Here is an 18,010-nt window from a genome sequence, read left to right as displayed (position 1 = left end):
AGAATTTTAGGGCATGAAAAAAAAGTAAATATAGACTGCTTAATAAAGAGCAGACTCTGTTCTTGCTTGCCTTGGTATGCTGTCTGCCAACTGCTAGGCATATGGCCACTTTGTCAGTTCCATCTTGGCACAGACTTTTAAGCATACTTAAGTAACTTCAGCTTTGCTCCTTGACTGAGTCATTTGAGTCTTTCATTGGAATTTAAGTGATGCGTCCTTCCTGGCATTGGGTATTGGCAAGGGTACTGGAAGGATACGCTGAGCTTTGGTCACCGTTCTGTTCAAGTTTGTGGTAAATTGCTGATTTCAGTAGAAGTCAGATTGGGTTTGAGGGTGCTGATTTAAAAACAACAGCAAAACTCCCCACACCTAACCTAAAAATGAAAAACCCCCTAAAATAAAACCACCGAAACCTCCACTCAAGACCCCCAAATAAAACACTTTAGGTCTAAGTATGAGTCTGGTAATTTTTTAGTACAAAGTCCTAGTTTTTTAAGCAATTCATGATTCAAAAGCCTCATGTTTACAAAAAGAGCCTTCCACATAATTAGGCAGTTTTTTAAAACCTCTAGATAGGGAGTAAGACTATAATAACTGACCCTTGTTCTACATCAGAGAGTAGAATAAGCTCTGTGATACTTATGGAATATCAGGGGTACACTATTGGAAAGGTTACAGGTCAGAGCTCTAAGGCTTGCTCAGATACTTCTCAAACCAGGAGAATTTAGATGCAGTTTCAGTGGTGCACTGGTGATCACTTCCAGCTCACCCCAGTAATACGTGAATTCCACTCTGCAGAGTTTAAAGCAGAGTTGGAATTCTTCATGTTGCTCTTTAAATGGTTTCCCAGTACATAAGTTTCACATGTTGGTCTTTAGGTACTTGACTCACAGCGACCATGGTTGAGGTGTTTGGGATTTCATAACGATTCATTATCTGAAGCCTCTTGGTTTGCCTTTTAATTAAATTGCCTTGGTAAAATGGGGTATGGAAATGCACAGTAAATACCTGCTGATGCCTATTGAGCCGAGATCTCTGATTTGAAGGAAAGGTCTGTTAGCTTTCTTTGTAATCTAGAGGAAAGAAAGAAAGTGGACTGTGTAATCTTAGTAGATGAGTAAGTCACAAATACTCACACGTGAAAAATAAAAGTTGCTTGTTCTCATAAAAAATGAAAGGATTTCCCAGAAAAAATGAGAAAAACTGACTTTGTACCCCAGCCCAGGGATCATGATGGCTGTGAGGCTCTGTTTTGGAATTAAATGTTGAGCACTGCCAGATGCCAGACACTGGGAAGAGACTGTTTTGTCGGCAAATGGGATCTGCAAGTTAATTGGTGTTTTCTGCAGGCTTCTGGCTGCGAAATGAAATTGGAAGCCGTTTAGCCACATGGATAATACCGGACCTGAATACAAATGTCACATGTCACCACCAGGGCCCACTGTGAAACAATAGTCTTCCCACTCGAACACTGTGCCATTACAGATCATTTAAATATGGGGATTTCATTTAAACTAAAAGCCCCATTTGCCTCTTACTGCAATTTAACAGTCCTCTTAGCAAAAGCTAAGTGACAAATTAAATGAAAAAAGTGCTCACATTTTTAAGGCTGTGATGCAAAACAACTTTTTATTGCTTATGATGTGCCATGAATGAATCATTATACTTGTCAACCCTAAGCCAGGCCATAATTGGAGCAGCTACTGTTATCAAAGTGGGGCTGCTCTTGTGACAGCTTAATAAAGCTGAAACTCTTAAATTAAATCCCAGATGCTTAATCTGATGAAAGCAGTCAAGTAGAAGAATCTAAGACACGTATCTACTGCTTGATGGACTGATGGAGCCCAACACCTTGTCAACACATAGATTACAGAATCAGATTTTTTTTCCCTGTGAACTACCATTTTCAGTGTCGTCATATACTATTGCTTGTCTTCATGGTGAAGAAACTTGTTATAGTTTTCATGTTGCAAAACAAACTCCTCCATTTTGATATTTAAGAACTCCTAAATGGCAAGTTGGTTTGTTTTTTTTTTTAAGTCAAGGATTAGTTTCTTGTGAAGTAGAAGATGGCATTGTCTTGGGGAAGAGGTGGTGTCCAAAGAGGTCCTTGGCAAGGCAGGGCAATGAATAGAATTGGTGAATGTGTTCGGGTTTTGGTTCATGCTGATCTGGGTCTCTCTTGGCCATCTTTCATGGTGTTGAGGAGAACTGAAATGGCACCCTCTGCATTCAGCTGGGTGCCTTCCACATTTTAATGCATCATCTCCTCTCTACCTCAACCCTACTGGAATCTAAAGTTTTCGAGTATAGGAACCTCCTATGGTATTGAAATGAGCCTCATTTATGTGATAAAGCTCTTCCCAGTGACATTCTTATAATCCTTTCTGTAATATTCTAAAAATACACAGCATATTAAATGGACTATTGCTATAAAGGAATTTCTTGAGTGATAACATGACTTTGTTGCAGTAGTTTTAAATGTCTTAGTATGTTTTCACTAGTACTTTGTTGTATACCACTTTTTAATGTTGGGTCAAGCTGATAGTCTGTTTTGATTTCACACTTAATTGGTATTTTGACCATTTTCTGGATTACAATGATACAGTTTTGTGTTAAAAGTTGAAATAAAATACCATTTTACAAGGTATTTTACACATACAAATAGTACAGTATATTTCCTTATAGATCATGCCTGGACTTTTACTAGTAACACTTTGGTCGTCATGTAAAGCTTGATTCTAATGTTGAGGTTATGAAAGGAGTCATTATAGATTATTAAGAGAGATTTAATTACCATTCTGCCATGAGCAAACTAATGATCAATGATCAAGTGTTAAGTAATGTTTATTTGTTTGATTGTTTTTTAAATTTGGAAACCACTCTGAATTTTTCCTGATAAAAATTTATAGTCATCTCTAGAAAACAGCAAGTTAGATTCTTTTAACCTTAACTGAATGTCTATCATTAACTTAACTGTCTTCTATCTATATTTATGTCTCAGGCATTCCTTCCCTTTCCAGGTAGAGACAAACTTGTATGAATGGGATATGCCAGCTGTTCTGAGCAGATTATCTGTGCTAGTGCTTAAGTGGAGGGGGAAAAAAGACAAAAGCAACTATGGTTGTTGCCAGTATGCCATGAAAGAAATTCCTTCCTGGCGCCAGATTGGATAAATACTCCAGGTCTTCCATGAAAAAGAATGGATAAAGTCAAGCATTTATTACAGTTTTGGTGCTCTAGTATAATTTTTCTCGACCTTCATGTTTCTTGCAATCGCTTTTTAGGGTCAACCATGTAGTAGAGACATTCACTTTCCCCCGTATTTTATGATTTTTATAAAACAGTACAGTAAGACTCTTTATGTTTGAAATCTGTTTACCAAGTTTATATGTACATTGTCTTTATATTGTTGAATATCCCCACTTATAATTGCATCATGTATTGCCTTAAAAATAAAGAAAATACCCATGCCCTGCATTTGTAGAAAATAAAGTTAACTTCAAATTTCTAGATATATATTAGTCAGTTGCACATAGGGCATTTCTGGCCTTGAAATGAAAGTAGGCAGTCCTGTGTTTGAAAGGAGGTTGGATGCACCATTTCCTTTGGTCTTTCACTGTGGGACTTTTTAGGTAGAGTGGTATCTTACACATATTTGAGTCTTAAACTGTATCATATCCAGTAGGCTGTCTTCACTAAGTGGTTACATTAGTATTTGTCTCAGCTGTCATGGTCCTATGAAACACATGTACCCTCAGGTCATCCACTTAAGGTTACACTTGCTTTTTCACAGAACAAGCTGTTAATTTATGTCGGTGTCTTTGGATTTCTGCTGTTGGAGGTGCTAAATTAACTGTAGGTCAAAATTAGCATCGCAAGACAGTTTTGCTATTCTAAGACCTGAGTTATGGATGACAACTTAAATTGCTGTCATGGCCCTACAGTGTCTTGGTTGATGCTGTCACCTTGATTTCATCAGTGAATGAAACCTTTGTTCTGCAAAGATGGATTTTGTCCACCTTCTCTGGGGATCATTTCCTTCTTCCTCCATCACTGACATTGCCATAGTAGTATTTGAAATGAGGAGGGTGCATCTAAGGCTAGAGTATGATGGTAAAAATATAATTTTTAGGTAATTTCACAGAATATTCTGAGTTGGAAGGGACCCAGAAGGATCACTGAATCCAACTCATAAGTGAATGGCCACTATGAGGATTAAACCCACAACCTTGTGTTATTAGCACCATGCTCTAACCAATGGAGCTAACCCTGTGGCATTTATCAGATTTCAGAAATAGTGGTCATGGTAGTTACCTTTAGTGTGTAAGCATAGCTTGAGGGGTTATTTTTAATGCCATACAGAAAGTTGCATTTCTTTTCTGTTCAGTTGGATGGAAAGTACTTCAGATTTTTTTTTGATTTTTTTTTTTTTTTTTTTTTTGTCTTAAATGAATACTGGAAAAAAAATCTTGAAAATTGGCGGTGAGAAGTGCAAGAATATTCATCTACTTGTATGTGTGAAATCAAGACAAAGGAAGTCCTTTATAATTTATCTATTACATAGACTAAAATTTTTGTAGGGAAGACAGTTCTAAACCCACAAAAGGTAGCTGAAAATTGTAACTGGAACTGGAGAAATTTAACTAAGAAACTAGAAAAAACCTTTGATTTTTGAATTTTGGCAGGTAATCAGTAAACTAACTGTCTAGCCCGGTGCTATGCTAGATTTTTGTATTATAAGTTATAATTGAAGTATTCCGTTTTTGTGAAAACTCAGCAATCATGTTTGGAGTGGAAGAAAAAAATTACTTGGGAAACAAAAGTGTAGGAATTTGAGCTAGACAATCAGAATATACTCCTTTGGTCACTTACAGTGTATTATTTATGTTCTGTGAGAATAGTTGTGGCAATTGTAATTTCCAGTATGCAAAATAATGTTTGCACTTGTTCTGGTTTTTTGTGTTGTTGTTGTTGTGGTGGGTTGTTTTTTGTTGTTGTTGTTTTGTTTTTGGTGTTTTGGTTTTTGTGAAGGAGAGGTATTTTCATCCCTCTATAAAGGAAAGGTATTTTCATCTCCCTATTTTATTAATAGCTTGTTTTGTTGGACAAACATCTCCAGTATTGCTGTTCCTAAAAAAAACTAACTGTGGGAGGAATTCATTCATCTCAAGGTTAAATTTATATGGAAGTAGCTTAATACACATTTATAGTTATAGTCACTTCAGCTTTTCTTCCAGAAATTTGTGAGGTCTCTGAAGGTTGGCTGTGACTACTGGGAGTATATTGCTGGATAAAGTAATTGGTAAAATATCTGATACATATTTTTGTCAGAAGCATACTTTGTGTTCACCACCTAGCTGTAAATATTGGCAACTAGTTAAAATTGTGAAGAATTATATTAAGATTAAGGACTGTTTTTGTGTTATATATGTTAGTATTAGCAGTGCTTTTGCCTTCAGTTGGTTGATTGTAAACAGATGATTAAATAATTTTCTGACTATGAGGAAAGTTAATCAGTGAGATTCATTTGCAGGTTCTTTATACTTTCCTTTAGCTTTGTAGACTAATAGCCCCCGTCTTGCTGCAGTGGTTAGAATATAGAGTAGTATAGATGCATAGAAGGGTTTCTAATGAACATGTGACTGATTCTTAATGTTCTCTTGGGGAGATCATAATCGACTGACACACTGTAAACTGCACCTTTCAAGCAAATTCCTGTTCTTTGAAAACTTTTGAAACCCTTTGGTTGAATGGCAAAGTGTCAGCAAAGATGCAGGAATTTTAAAGATACTTGAAAGGTCATAACCCAGGCTCATGCAAAATGTCAGAAGTGTAGTTCCTTGTGCCATTGTGCTAAAGCTGGAAACATAGAAAGAGAAAGCAGAGGTTTGTACTTACTTGACATATCAGCAACCACATGGTCTGATTTCTAGCTTAGCATAGAATCTCTGTATGTAAGTAGCCGTTTCAGCCAAATGCACATATGCCTTTAACCCTTATAGGAGCAGCAGGCAACAAGAAGGGGAAACTTTAGGAATTAGGCGTTTTGTCTCTGTCTGACACTTCCCCTCTCTGAAATGGGTTTTTGGAGGTTAGCCTGCGCAAGGGCAGTGATTCCCTCATGCCATCAGTGCTCCAGGTAATCCATTGCATTAATCAGCCAGCTAGTGTGAAATGCATGGGGCGTGATTATACTACCATACACAATACAATCAGTGTGAAGCACTTTTCAAGACCAATACATCAAAGTTTGATTCAGTAACAGAATGAATTAGAGCAAAATGAAACACTGTTCTCCAAGAAACACAGCACCCATAGAAAACCTTTCTTCTTTCTGAAGGCTAAACATTGAAACCAGAATGCATTAAGGAATTTTTGTGAACAAAATTGCAACTTGGGTGCAACTGTGCTATCAGTAGTTTTCCTTGATGCTCTAATTGAAGAGGGAACAGTCCTGAAGCACTTGGCCTATCTTAACTGTTTTATAAAAGCAACTGTTTAATTGGAGCAGTATCCAGTGGGACTTGTGATTATGTTTTGTTCTGGTGGAGATCTCTCCATGCCTGGAGAAGGGCAGGGGCTTTGCCAGTTATTCTGAAGGCACTTGTCTTTCTCATTCAGAAATAATGAACACCACACAGTACCTTCTTTGAGGTTTCCAAGTGGCTCTCCCAGTGAAAGTGGGTCTGTGTTTAAAATACAGATGTAAACCACTTTCAAATCCTTTGCTGACACCAGTACTTCAAAGTGTTAATAGATTCTGTCTGCTAGTATTGTTTTTCTTCTGGCACTTTCAATGCTTGAAGATTATGTTTTTGTAATAGAATGGATTAATCTCAAGTGGGGCACAGTGGCAAGTGTGCAGCAGCTGCTGAACCTGTTTTGTCTCTTGGGCAAAGGAAATGATCTTGATTACCTGTCTCCATTTTCTTTGAAATGGTCAAATATTCTTTGAAAAGCTACTCCTGTAACTTACTTTTTAAGATAAAGTTGTTGCAATAATGGAAAGGGTGGAGAAATGTTACAGCAGCTGTTTCTTGAATATTTTAGTTTTGGAAATACACTGTTTGATCTAAAATATATGAAATACAAAATTTCAAAGCAAAGGCCAAGTCTGAGGAGCCATTGATTACTTAGGTGTTGTGAATGGGGAAATGCTCATCCAAGCTTAGCTGTACAGCACCCCTGACAAGATAGCATCATGTTTTCAGGAAAAGCAGAGTGTAATCAAACAGATGAACAGAACTGTATGCTGGGGGCTCAGGTAATGATCAGTGTTGTAGGACCCCCTAAAATTGTTTCCATCACCACCTTTCTATTTACTGGAGCAAGAGTAAAATATCACGTGGTTTATGGAAGGTGAGCAATACCTTATCTCTTGGGAGAGTCTGTGCACATCCCTTGCACTTCATTTAGCTGCATGGATATGTGTGTATACAGGATGTGTAGTTATGTGTAGTTCTATACTGCATCTACTTTTACAGTGAGTTAATGCTCTTAATGTTTTTCAGTTTGCATATTTAAATCCTGATCAATGTAAATCCATGCTGTCACTCTCTGCCCCATAAATTGAAAAGAATGGATATCTCCAGAGAAACATGAAAGTACTGGTATTCCCATGTATGTACAAGGAAGGCCTGCATGTAAATTTTTCCTTTTTTTTTAGTGGTGAGGGTAACACTAAAGATGAATGATAACTATACATTTTCGAAAGGAGGTCTGTCTGAACCAAAGGTCTGTTTTGACAAAGCTGCCTTTTTTGAGGTCAAGAGATTGGTGTTGAATAAAAATAGACAATTCCTTACTGTAGTGTAACAGCTCTAATACCCTTTCCCTTTTGAAATTAGTACCAAATTGCAGTTGTACCATGTCATATTTTCCAATTATTTTCTGGGGAAAACTTCTTCTATATTGAATTATGATTGTTTTGCCACTGTACTGTGAGGAGTTTTGTATTGAAAAGACATAGGTTAGAGTCCAGGGATTTAAACAAGAACTTCAGTTGTGTTTCAGTAGCATGTAGTTCGGGGTGGGGGAAAGATGTATCAGACTGGTGAGAACCGGTATGGAAAAAACCCGATGAAAAGGAAATAGGAATGAGAGAGAGCTGTGTTAGAGAGAAAAGCGGTATGTAAACACAAACACTTTCTCTGAGGTTTCGATGTCTCTTTTTAAAAAATTATTTTTTACTGAGACTTTTGTTCATATTGTAGTTTGCATTGGAGACATCATTAAATGTAATCAAACATGTAAACTTAAGAATGCTAGGAATGTATTTTGGAATGTGTTCAAATTTCTTTGGAGCATAAACTGTTGCAAACTGCAGTTTCTAGGCTGAAGTCACTGGAAATTGAGTCCGATACCTTTCTTGCAAATTATGAATACCTCTCCTTCATTTTTTCCATAGGACTTCCCTGTAGTAAAGATAATGTGATCAGCAGTTTCCCCAGATGGGAGCCGTCAGGCAGAAATACACTCTCTTGTTAGACAATAGGGTAGTCCTTCAGGTTGGTGGTGACATTTAAGGGCTAACTCAAGGGGGCTTCCACTGAGCAGCATCAGAGTGGAATAAGAATATCCCCCAGGCTCCTGACACCTGGCATTTGATAAAGTGAACATTTTCCTCAGACTTACCAGTATGAGGATCAGGGCAGGAATCAGTGAATTGAAATAGCCAGAATGGAGCAGATCTCAGGGGAGGAGGAAGGTGTAGGGAGCAGAAGTAGGAAGAAATCTGAATAGAGGTAAATGCACTTACATGGGGTAGGGTGGAAGAGAGGGGTGAAGGAAAAAAGTCACACACTAAAAAAAAAAAATTCCACTACTAAAACGCAAACTAACCAAAAATACATAGAAATCCAAATAGATAGAAGAGTGTGGGGTCATAGGCATTATCCTTTTTTTTTCCAGATGGTAGGCTTTGTAGTACTACAGGAGCTCTTTCTGTTCCCTTTTCATCTTTGAATGGAAGAGTTTTGTCTCACACTTCTCTTCCTGCAGAGAATCAACAGCTATCAATTCTGTTTGAGATCTCAGATATATATACAGCTTTCTCTGAAGTCATAGGTAAAAGGGTGAATTGTATATTGAAATTTTAAGTGAGGGGGTTATTGGAAATACACTTGTTCTTTACATGAAAATGGTGTGAGTTTCAGAGACAATGTCTGATAACAATGTAGTTAGCTTTGACATAGCTTCTCACATGAAACCACAGATTTTTTAAAGTAAATCTTTAAATTATCAATATTTAAAAAATTTTAAAAATTTTAAAATATTGATACTTTACATTATCTTTACCCTCTCCTGTCTCTTAGATGTACAACATGTGTAGTGGACCTTCCTTAGGAGGCTGGTGAATTCTCTTGCCTTCAGTGATGTGGAGATAAAAAAAAGCCCATTTACTCTGTAGACTTATTCTGTGTTGCATGGCGCAACACAGTAATGTGCCCTGATGGACAATTGAAATACTTACCAAATGGGTTTAAGACACTCCACTTTGCTTTTGCGTCAGTCTGAGAACACTGGGAATGTAGTTACAAAGTATTACATTGGTGGGTTGTTGGGGTTTTTGGGTGTTTTTTTTTTATTGGTTGGTTACTTGTTTTTTATTTTTTTTGTTGGGGGGGGTGGGTTTTTTTTTAGATGCTGAGAGGTACAGTGTAATGCCTTCAAGTGATACTTTATTCTGAAAATAAATAAACAAGCCCAGAACTGTTCTCCAAGGCTGTCCCATGTGTGCTGCATTTGTGTTTCATTTTGCAGATTGCAAAAAATGTAGTTATTCTGTCTTGGGCAGTACTGAATCATTAATGCTTAATAATAAGAAACAGTTGTTATTTTATTCCTTTTGGAGAGTGAAGTGTGCTGGAAAATGTGTCTAAAGAAAATTATATGATTTGGATTTAAAAGAAGATTAAAAAAATGGTATTGGCTTTATTCACCCCTATGGCGAGTTTCAAACACTTCCCTGAATCTGGAACAGTTGCTGTACTCTATCTACTGTGCAGTAATAAACTGCAGTAGTTTAGTGTCTCTCAGGTGTTCTGAATAGTAACCGACCATATTTTGTTTTGGTTTTCAGATTTTTTTTATATTGCCTCCCTTAACATGTTAGTCTTGAATAGCAGGAAACTTAACCTTAAGAATCATGCTGTTTCTGTTGGCTCCTGTGCTGTGGCCTACCTGAGTTACTTTAGGAATGAATGTGATGTGATGCCCTGTGACCTGGGTATCAATTTTGCATTTTTAGTTAGCAAAAGAATCCCAGAATGTGAGACTTTTATCCTAGAAGAGCCAGCTGCGTTTTTATTCTTTGTTGGTTTTTTTTCAGCCTGTCATGAATATTGTGTAGTCTAAGCATATTCTTGCCGTCTCTTTCAGTGTATAATGCACATTCCTAATGAGCAAATGAGCTGTTGCTAAACACTACTTTCAGATGTCTTCATGCTCCTGTCAAAGTTCAAGCTGGTGAAGGGACAGCTGATTTAGAGAAAAACCTTTCCATTTGAAAATTACCACTAGACACCCAGATGCATTTATGCCTGCTGTACTATATAGTGTCAGGGAGCAGTTTCCAATGTGGTGGTATGTGTGATACATCAGCACAAATTAGCCTACTGTTAGAACTCCCTGAACAGAAAATGTAAAACAAATTTTCTAGAGTAACCAAATTACTGAAGCAATTGCCATAAAAATGTCTTATTCCTATCACACTGCACAAAATTAGTGTTTACTGATTATCTGAGACCGAGAAGTATTTAGGAATGAGTTGCATAAGTACTTCTGATGGGTTCTGAGTGTGACAGTATATGTTTACTTAATGCATGTCTTACTAATGTACTTCTTTGGTCCCCTTAACATGAAGCTGAAAGATACATAGTTCTCATTAACACAAGTAATGTTCACTTGTGATACAAGAATTTGATGAAAAGCTTGGTTTATGTAACTTCTGTAACTTTATGTAAATTCTTTTTTGACTTTGACTGATGTTCCTGTCTGATGAGCCATACACTGGGAACTCTGGATTTCTAATACAAAAGACCTACTAATGCCTTTTTATTGAGAAGGCTGGCTTTGTACCATCTTTCAGCTGCTTCAGATCGGCCACACCAGCCCCTGTGCCTGTGTCAGGAGTTCAGTCTGTGTGGTGTTAAGTATAGCTGGGAAGCAAGCAGTGTACCCTTGGAGTGGAGAAAAAGTGTATGCTGTAGAAGTTTGCAATTAGTCATTGGCTGCTGCATTTTTAATAGAAAACATAATTTAGTAATTTTTTTAAAATCAGGTGCTCTGTGGATGTGTATAGTCTTAAATCCCCACTGCAAGTTGGAGCAGAAGTCCAGTTGGCTAAAACAGCTGAAAAAATGGAACAGTGTGGATGTTTGTCCCTGGGAAGATGGAAACCATGGAAACGAGCTGCCCAATTTAACCAATGCTTTGCCTCAGGGTGCAAATGCTAACCAAGGTGAGCCTAAACATATGCACTGACTGCAACATATAACTTCTATCCTATACACTCTAGCCTTTCAGAATTCAGCATTCTTTCCTGGGACAAGTAATTTTCTTGTTGAGAACTGACCATCCAAACTCAGTTGTGCTAATACTATCTTTGCTGAAGAACAAATAGGTGGTTTTTTATTATGCTGGGGCTGTAACATTTTCAGAGCAGGTATTTGTATTTTGTTAGGTCTAACTCTTCATTTGGTGCTTCTAAATATTGTTGCATGAAAATTGGATGTCCTTGAAGTATGTTGTGTAAATGCCCGTTGTTTCTTTGCTTGACTGTAATCTAGTATTCCTTCTGGTAGTGGGGTTTTTATTTTGTTTGCATTTACAAAGCCTTGATAGTTGTTTAAAGAGGGATCTGTTTAAACTACATTAAACTTGTCTGTGAGAAGCTAAAGCATCTGTCTGTGGGATGTGCTCTGTATGTGCCATCTGTATTAGTAGATGTGTGGAGTAATGTACACCTGCATAAAGTAACTGTAGTGCTTCCATCTTGGAAGACGTGTCTTTTGGTGCTTGGTATCATATTTTCTAATCTAAAATGGGATTATCAATCTAAAATGTGATTATCAAACCTCTTCAAACAAAGATTACTGCTAATAACTAGGCGGAGTGCAAGGTGGTTTTGGATGGAAATCTGTTAATAATCCTCAAACCATCAGTAATGATACATATTGCATACAATTGCAATAAAGTTAAATTTCTTGGTAGGTGTCAGATCTGCACTTAGTTGGGTTTTTTATTGTTTCTTTTTCTTGGAAGATCACCTGTGAAGGAAAAAACTTGGTTCATTATTAAATTTCACAGCTAACCAGGAAGATAAGTTCTTTCATCAAATGACCCCTTCCTTTTTTTTTGCTTCTTTGTATGTTCAGACTAACCTTGGCAGGCTATTTTATATATATACAAACTCTGGTGTGGCTTCTGAACATTGATAGATATAGTGCCATGTCACTAGAAAAATTTTTCCATAGGATGATGTCCAGTGAGGATTATGTCACCCCCATGGCTTCAAGACCTCACTTTATTCATAGTATTTGTATATGGTCATGGCCAGCAAAGTTATACGAGTGCTCAAGGTTAGTGTCACTTCTCAGAAAGAAAAATTACATACCTTTTATGCAGTTTATGCCTCCTTCATTCTGACAACTGTGGATCTAAGGAGAGATACTGAGGATATTTGAGTGCCATGTACTTTCTAGTTTGTACATGTTGTTGAATGTCCTTCAGCTCTAGCAGTTCTCTGTGCAAAGTTCTGTCTGCCATCAGCTGTGCTGGCTTCTAGATCTCTCTCTGAATGCAAGATGAATGGCACACACTTTGTCTGAGTTCTTGGGCAATAATAGGATGTGAAATGTTATCTCCAGGCTGCTTGGTGGATTGGGGGCAAGGCAGACTGCCGGCAACTGAGGGTTGGTGGATAGGCACAAGACTGGAGTACTGTGAGTGACTGATTCATGTATGAATGGATAAAAGCTGATGCAGCTTTCTAAACCTGTGAAAATGACAGATTCATCGAACAGGCCGCATCGGACAGTGTTTACTCGAGCCATTGAGGCGTGCGATCTGCACTGGCAGGACAGCCACTTACAGCACATTATCAGCAGTGACCTGTACACCAACTACTGTTACCATGACGACACTGAAAACTTGCTCTTTGACTCTCAGGGGTGGCCCCTCTGGCATGGTAAGTGGCTAAACCGGAAAGATGTTTCTATGACTTGGTGCTTTGTTCATTTTCTATGGCATTATTTTGAGGGGGGTGGTGGTGGGGAGATGGATGAAAAGCCTGGCAAAAAGAACAGAGGCTCCCTTGAAATGCTGGCTCAGAAGTAGTTCTTTAAGTCTCCCTTGCATAGTTTTAAAAACAAAACAAAACAGAAAAAATTGAAACAAAAAAGCCCTTTTGAATAACCTAGTAAAACAGCCCATTTCATTTATGGAGGCATTGCTATTCTTCAATTATTTTTTCTGTTTTAGAGCATGTTCCTACAGCCTGCGCGAGGGTGGATGCATTACGATCTCATGGATACCCACGAGAAGCACTGAGGCTAGCAATAGCTATTGTTAATACACTAAGGAGGCAGCAGCAGAAACAGCTGGAAATGTTCCGGGCGCAGAAGAAAGGTAAATGTGGGGAAGAGGAGAGCAAAGGGTGTGCAAGTTGACAGTAACACCAAGATGTTTGCATGAGGAAAATGGTTTTGAAACTAAAGTGAAAGGGATGTCTTTTAACTCTTCAGTCTGGATAGTGGTAATGTCACATTCTGGATGTCAAAGGTTTTCAGTAAACTGTGTTGTGAGCTGTCCAGGGCTCTTAATCAACCTTCTCCAATATATATTGCATGATAGGGCCTTTATTTCAATTAGTGGTTTTGGTTACGCAGTGAAAATAGTCACCCTGTTTACAGGTTTTTGAACAGAACTTCACATTTGGCATGTGAGGTGTTGAATTTTTTTCTGTGACCTATAATTTTGCTGAGCTTTGTATACTGAGTTGTAAGCCTGGAGAGTAACAGCAAGGCAATATCTGAACTACAAAATTCATCAAATTGGGCCATGTTCCAGGAAAATCTCTTATAATGCTTAAAATTTTAGTTTCTCTGAATAGAGGGGGCTTGAGATTTGTGTTGGTTTTTTTTTTATTGTTTGATTGTCTGGTTTTGTTTGTTTTTGCTTGTTGTTTTTTTTTTTTTGTTGTTGTTTGGGTTTTTTAACACTGTTTTTTGTAAAATATTTTGTGGTATTCCACTGAGCAATACTGGGTTTTTTTGGTTTTTTTGAAGGGGTGTTCTCCTTCAGATATAGTTGCTATAGCACATGATCCTTGCAACCCAAAATAATTCTGCTCTGAATCTTTGTAGTTTAAAGAGGCAGTAGAAGAAGGGTATGGCTTTGTGGTAGAAGAGCGCACGTGGAAAAACTGGAATTACTTTCTCAGCTGCTACACTAATCCTTTCATTCATACTTTATTTCAGACTTTCTCTGTTACTCTAAACAGTATATCCTCATGCATTCTCATCAAAAAAACCAGTGTGAAATCATACATGCAAATTTTTCAAGTGTGTGTTCAGATGTTTTCCCAGAAATGAGCATTTAGAAGACAAGATATGTACCTAGCTGAAAAAAATTTAGCTGCAGTTCCTATGTGCCTGTGTATTTTTTTCCCACAGAAGCAAGGAGTAAGCATTTTTTGGAACACTGTTGTTAAGAAAGGAGGTGCCTGTATCAGCATGTATGTGTGCCTTCATATCACTGGCAGGTGTGAGGAGTCTGTTGCAAGTATGCTGCTTGTAGTAGTGCTCCTTTTCATTCCCAGTTGCTAGTGCAGCATGCAGGCTTTCTGTACGTCTGTTAAATTCCTTTCCTTGTGAGCAGTTTCTGTAGCTATCACCTAATATTCTATTATAATTTTTAAAAAGTGCATGAAATGTGATCCCTCCTGCCCTGAAACAAAGTAGTTTGTTGTTTCTGTGTTGTCACTCACTGCTTTTTTTTTATTTTTTAATCTCATGGGGAATTTTTAAAAGACTCTTTTCATACCATAAAGTGTGCTGGTCTCTATAACCAGAGACAAGCTGCAGCTACAGCCCAGCTTTAGGCTTTCGTTCAGCAAACACCACATGCTTCTGCTCAGCTTTTATTCATGTGACTGATCTGATGTCCATGGAGCCACTTGTGTGATTTTACGTTAAACGTCTCTGACGAGACGATTGAAGCCTTTGGTTGGCATGACACAAGAGAAGTTCATAGGTAGGCACACAGAATAAATAGTTCAAAGTGAATCAGTAAGAAGTCACCCTGATTTTCCTTCTTGGTAATATTCTTTACTTCTGCCTGTTATCTTTAGTATGTGCTATTTGTTAGAAATTCAGTGATTTACTTGATACATATTACATAACAATGGATTCTTTAAGAAAACCTCTATACCATTCTGACAGTGTGTCTGTGTTTCATTTTGTAGCCCCACACATTTAAGTAGGAGGAAGCACGACTTAAAAGCTTAATGCATATAGATACTCAGATATATGATGCTTTGTGAACAAGAGAGAGTGAAGGGAGGTACAAGTTAATGTGTGACAGGCAGAGAAGCAGAGCAGCCATAATGGCTTGTGTACAGTTTTTAATGTTTTAGATGCAGTAATGCATTTGATCTCTCGTAGTTTACTTTTGTCTGTAGGTCTAGGAGGAAAAAAGCTGGGAGTGTCAAAGGGGAGTTGTTGCCATATGATGTGGATTTGGGGAATTGCTAATACCTGCTACTGCAATCACACTTGCTCCAATTTATTGCACTTAACCTTTTTTCTGTGTCCTAACCAAATGATGGATAAGGGCTACGGAAAAATATTGATGAAGATATTTGTGGACTAAAATCTTTAAATGACCAAAAATACACTTGATCCTATTAAAATACAAATTTTTTTCTTGTATACCTCATTTAAACATTTGATTCTTTTTGGTTTTTTTTTTAAGTTACTGTCATCCTGAGTTTAGTGCAGAGAGAGCGAGGAGGTGGGGGGGACAGAGAGAGAGGTGCTTAAAAATGTAAAAAGCGAGGAAATTGTTGTAAATATTTTACCAAAAAAATCTTTGTTGTAATTCTTCAAGCAGATGTTTTCAGAAGAATTCAAGTAATCAATGAAGAGATTTCAAAAGACATTACCATTGAAATTTTTGACCCATAATACACTTTCCTAGTGCTGAAAAAGTTTGGCTTCCATTCTTTCTCTTTTCTTATTCCTCATTTACATATTCACCAAGGGCAGCCTGAAATTCAAATTCACCCTGAAAGATACTATTTTCTCCTTCTATGCAGAAGCTACTGGAAATACTTTGAATTCTGTGCTGAGGGCATTTTAAACAGTTTTACTAGTGTAGTTGTTTCAATGGGCTAACATGAGCTCTCTTTCCCTCCCTCCTCTGTGTGTGTTTTTTGCCACAGAACTTCTCCACAGGGGAGTAACCTCAATAACGAATCTTGAAGGCTGGGTGGGTCACCCTTTGGACCCCATTGGAACCCTTTTTGGTAGCTTGATGGAAGCCTGCAGGGTGGATGATGACAGCTTCCATGGGTTCTCTGATTTCACGGGTAAGACCAAGCAAATGCAATAGTCTGGTACATTTCTTCATTTACTGGAGGTATTTTTCTGTCTTGCCTTTTTGAATCAGTTTCAAAGTCACTGTTTCTATAGTATAAGGACTCACATTTGCATATCTTAGGAAAACACAAGGGGGAGAAAAGAGCTAAACTAAGAAAGCACTAAACTAAAAGTTACCAGTTCTCATTCTTGAAGAAAATTTCACATTTGAAATAAAACCCAGTATGACTTCATAGCAGTAGTCTTTTCCACATACCTTGCACTGTCGTCTTTCTGAGAAATTTCAGGAAATTGCAAGATCAGAGTTGCTAAGTTTGGAAGGCACCTCTGGGGACCATCTATTCCAACTAGTCTGCTTGTAGCAGCATCACCTAGAGCAACACATTGCTCAGGTCTGTATCCATTTGGGTTTTGAATAACTTCAAGAGTGAAGACTATACAACTTTCCAGGGCAACCTCCTGCAGTGTTCAACCACCCTCACAATTAAAAAGTGTTATCTTATGTTCAGATGGAATTTCCTGTATTTCAGTTTGTGCCCATTGCCTCTTGTCCTGTCACAGGATACAACTGAGAAGAGTCTGGCACTGTCTTCTTTACATTCTCCCATCAGATATTTATACATTTTGGTAAGATCCTCCTGAGCCCTCTCTTTTCCAGGCTAAATAATCTCACCTTGCTCTCATTATATGAGAGATGCTGCAGTCCCTTAATCATCTTTGTGTTCCCACACTGGATCTCCTACAGCATGCCCATGTGCTGGGGAGTCCACAGCTGGACACAGCACTCCAGATGTGGGCTCACTAGTGCTGAGCAAATGGGCACAATCGCCTCCCTCAACCTGCTGGCAGCACTCCTAAATACAGCCCTGGATGTTTCTAGGTTTCTTAGTTACAGTGTACATAATACTCCAAAACAATGACAGAACACTAAAAATTGGCAACATACATAGTCTTTAAATGGTAGGAGTTGGAAAGTAGAGTTGCTATATCAATACATGATTTAGGATAAAGATAGGTCATGTACAGCCATTTCAGGTTCTGTATTTGCTCCCCAGGATTTTAACTGATTAGTTCCTTATTCTCAGTCTCTTTCCACCTTTGGGGTAGCTTCTTAACACCACTACTGTGGACAGAAACTGGATTCATTACTTAACCTCAAGCTCTTTTATGTACACAATCTTCTTGGGGCTTTGCCTCAAAACTCCTTTTATACAGTTAGATTTTCTTCAATAAATTTCTACTCTCTTAACCACCAGTTCTAGGAAAACTTTCAATCAAAAAATTTGGAAATCAGATTCTCTGCTGTTACTGAATAAAAACCAACTTGATGAAACAAAAAAACATTGTGTGCTGAAGAGTAACTTCCTTTTGCACACACATACGTGATCTTCCAAGTGCATTCAGCC

The 18,010-nt window shown here is 37.9% G+C and overlaps 1 protein-coding gene across 3 annotated transcripts in view; it reads left to right on the top strand.

The window, feature by feature from the left end:
• ZSWIM6 (zinc finger SWIM-type containing 6) overlaps window positions 1-18,010 on the top strand; it is a 110,206-nt gene that overhangs the window by 74,924 nt on the left and 17,272 nt on the right. For all 3 annotated transcript variants that reach the window (XM_015652994.3, XM_015652992.3, XM_015652993.3), the window contains 4 exons: window positions 11,285-11,464; window positions 13,016-13,192; window positions 13,486-13,632; window positions 16,448-16,594. In XM_015652994.3, the coding sequence (XP_015508480.1) occupies window positions 11,285-11,464; window positions 13,016-13,192; window positions 13,486-13,632; window positions 16,448-16,594 (651 nt within the window). The remainder of the gene's footprint in view (window positions 1-11,284; window positions 11,465-13,015; window positions 13,193-13,485; window positions 13,633-16,447; window positions 16,595-18,010) is intronic.

The sequence above is a fragment of the Parus major genome, chromosome Z (assembly GCF_001522545.3).
Source record: "Parus major isolate Abel chromosome Z, Parus_major1.1, whole genome shotgun sequence".
NCBI classification, from domain to species: domain Eukaryota; kingdom Metazoa; phylum Chordata; class Aves; order Passeriformes; family Paridae; genus Parus; species Parus major.
Note: the sequence above shows the minus strand (reverse complement) of the source record. Positions and strands in the feature narration are given on the sequence as shown.